The 2,703-nt window shown below is 44.0% G+C and overlaps 1 protein-coding gene across 1 annotated transcript; it reads left to right on the forward strand.

The window, feature by feature from the left end:
- Positions 1-290: 290 nt before the first annotated feature.
- On the forward strand, positions 291-1,451 carry LOC105042170 (PRA1 family protein F2). The gene has a single exon (XM_010919285.3). The coding sequence runs from the start codon at positions 452-454 to the stop codon at positions 1,088-1,090; it is 639 nt and encodes a 212-aa protein (XP_010917587.1). The 5' UTR covers positions 291-451; the 3' UTR covers positions 1,091-1,451.
- The last annotated feature ends 1,252 nt before the right edge of the window (positions 1,452-2,703 follow it).

Consider the following 2,703-nt stretch of genomic DNA (forward strand, 5'->3'; position numbering starts at 1 on the left):
GGGGGTGGGGTGTGGAGAGCGAGAGAGGAAGAAGACAAACCCGACGTCAAAACGGAAGGCCGCCCGTAATCAACGTTCTTAATACCTTTTAAGTTTGCTGTAATTAACGGTGCCATTATACACACCAAGAAATCTCACCTATGCATGTGACTACCTCAACACATTACGCATTTAGCCACCAGATAACAAACACCAAGGAACCACGTGACCTAGAGTTCATCTCCGGGTCTTTCTCCCTGTGCACATTGCCTTCCCATGCTTTTATTCCTTTGAATCGTTCCGAGATGCCTTCGCCACTCCTTTATGGAAAGGAAGGGCTAGAAATCCTGAAGCTTCTGCGAGGTTAAGGGGTTCGCCGGAGGAGGGACGTTTCCCCTTTCCTCCTTTGCCCTTCTTCCTTGGAGCTCTTGGGATATAATTCATTTCTTCTCCGGCTCTTATCGTTCTGGCGATGAAGACCGGCTCGCCCTCCGGCTACGGTACCATTCCCACCGCCGGCTCCCCTCCGCCTTCGGAGGCGGCGCCGGCGTCCTCCTCCCCCGCTTCGCGCGCCACCTATCTGATCAACGGCTTCAAGGAGCAGGGTCAGGCCCTGATCGCTGCCCGGCGGCCGTGGCAGGAGCTCCTCAACCCGGGGGCCTTCGCCCGCCCCCTCACCACCGCCGAAGCCACCGACCGGCTTCGCCGCAACCTCGCCTATTTCCGCGCCAATTACACCATCGCCGTCCTCCTCGCCGTCTTCCTCAGCCTTATCTGGCACCCGTCCTCCCTGATCGCCTTCATCGCCCTCTCCGCCGCCTGGCTTTTCCTCTACTTCTCCCATAATGGGCCCCTCGTTCTCTTCGGCCGCGCCATCGACGATGGCGCCGTCCTTATTGCCCTCTCCGTGGTCACCGTCGTCGCCCTCATCGTCACCGACGTCGCGTCGAACGTCCTCGCGTCCTTCATGGTCGGGCTCGCTATCATCGGGATCCACGCGGTCTTGAGGACCACGGACGATCTGTTCCTCGACGAGCAGGCTGCCGCCAGTGGTGGATTGCTCTCGGTGACCGGAACCCCGGTGCAGAAGGCCTACGTCAGGGTAGTGTGATGCGATTGATTGCTTTCTAGGGCTGGAATTAGGGTTTTCTCGATCCATTCTTGAGGTATTGGAGCGGGATAGGATGGGGTGGTTGTTTGTTTGAGATCTCGGGTCAGCTACTTGTCGATGGTTTGGATTAAATGATTGTGCTTGGTCTGCATTCTTCTGTTTATGGAGTGCTCATGGCTGATTGATATGATTTCTTGGCTTGAGGAGACCGATGTTTTTGCTTACTCCTCCATGATTATGATTGCTACTTTCCATTTGATGTTAATTAAATGCTGTGGTGGGATTGCTCGTAATATTAAATAAATACAGTTCTTGTGGTGGTAAGACCACACTATGGATGAATATGGAATATAATTTCCTATCCTGGCTATCAGCATTTTTGTTTTGAATATCATGTTGAATTAGGTTTCATGAGAATTATGAAATTTCTAATCATTCATGCTTGGATTAACTTCACACATAACTTGGTTTAATGAACTTTTGAAAATTGTATGATATTTTAACGAAACCATTCTTGGACACAGCTAGTTTGAATTCATTTATCAGGATCATAAAGCTTGCCATGTCTTGAAACTTTTTGATGGTTCTCACTTTCAAATCTTTTACTTATTTGTTCATTATCTTGCATTTTAACAATAATTATAGTTCTTGGGCATCTTATTGTTGCTGAGCTTTATAAAAGCAGATGGTCTCTTACTCCTACTTTCATCAATGGACGATACTTATATACTGATTATGAAATATCATACTCACATATGTTCTACTTATGTTCTTTGTTGACCTGGTATAGTCTAGGTTTTCTCTCCTTTTAACTATCCTTTCTAAATGTTTTTTTTTTCCTTTTTGTTGGTTTCCAAGGCTTTAGTTGCACATTGCTTTTTCTAGGTAATTGAATGATATAATTTGCTTTTTTAATTGCTACATCATGGTAAAAGATGCTACCAATTTCTTTTTAAGTTCTTTCACAATTTTTTTGTTTCTACAAGTATACCACCTCAAATTTCAGCATTAACTTGATTGTTCTCATGCAAGTCTATGGATCTGTACCAGTGTATCATAGTCTTTATTTTCCAATGATATTGAAGAAATTCCTTTGAGTACCAAATGCTATTTATTTTTTTTTTTAAACTTAGGATAAACCAACATAACAAGGCTTACCAGTTCATGTAAATAGGTTTTTCTTTATAAATCATAGAAGTTCATTCCATAGGGTTCATGTGCAACAACACCAAATTCCACATCTTTCTTGACAACAACTCTCAAAAGGTTAGAATGCTTGTCATCCTCGGGAAATCTTCATATGTGATCAGCTGAAGAAGAGAATTGGAGATCTCCTGGGCTGTGTCTCCTTTAAGGAAGTGAAGACCAGCTAATTTCCTTTCTAACCTTGTATGATGATGTATAGAGAATATGTCAGGTGGGAAATATCTTCGACATCTCTTTATTGAGGCATGTGTGATCTTCTGTTTTGATGGAATAAGGTCCTTTTCTAATTGCTCTCTTTTCTACTTTATGAGAAATTTAGAGGCAATAATACTTGATCATGGGAAAGATATTGGTTGAACTTCACCAAATGGATGGTAGTTCTATGGAATAAGTTTTTGGTGTATTGT

This window comes from Elaeis guineensis, chromosome 3 (genome assembly GCF_000442705.2).
Source record: "Elaeis guineensis isolate ETL-2024a chromosome 3, EG11, whole genome shotgun sequence".
Classification (NCBI taxonomy): Eukaryota; Viridiplantae; Streptophyta; class Magnoliopsida; order Arecales; family Arecaceae; genus Elaeis; species Elaeis guineensis.

Coding starts and splice junctions, on each gene's coding strand:
- LOC105042170 (XM_010919285.3), top strand. CDS start 452: ATGAAGACCGGCTCGCCCTCCGGCTACGGTACCATTCCCACCGCCGGC.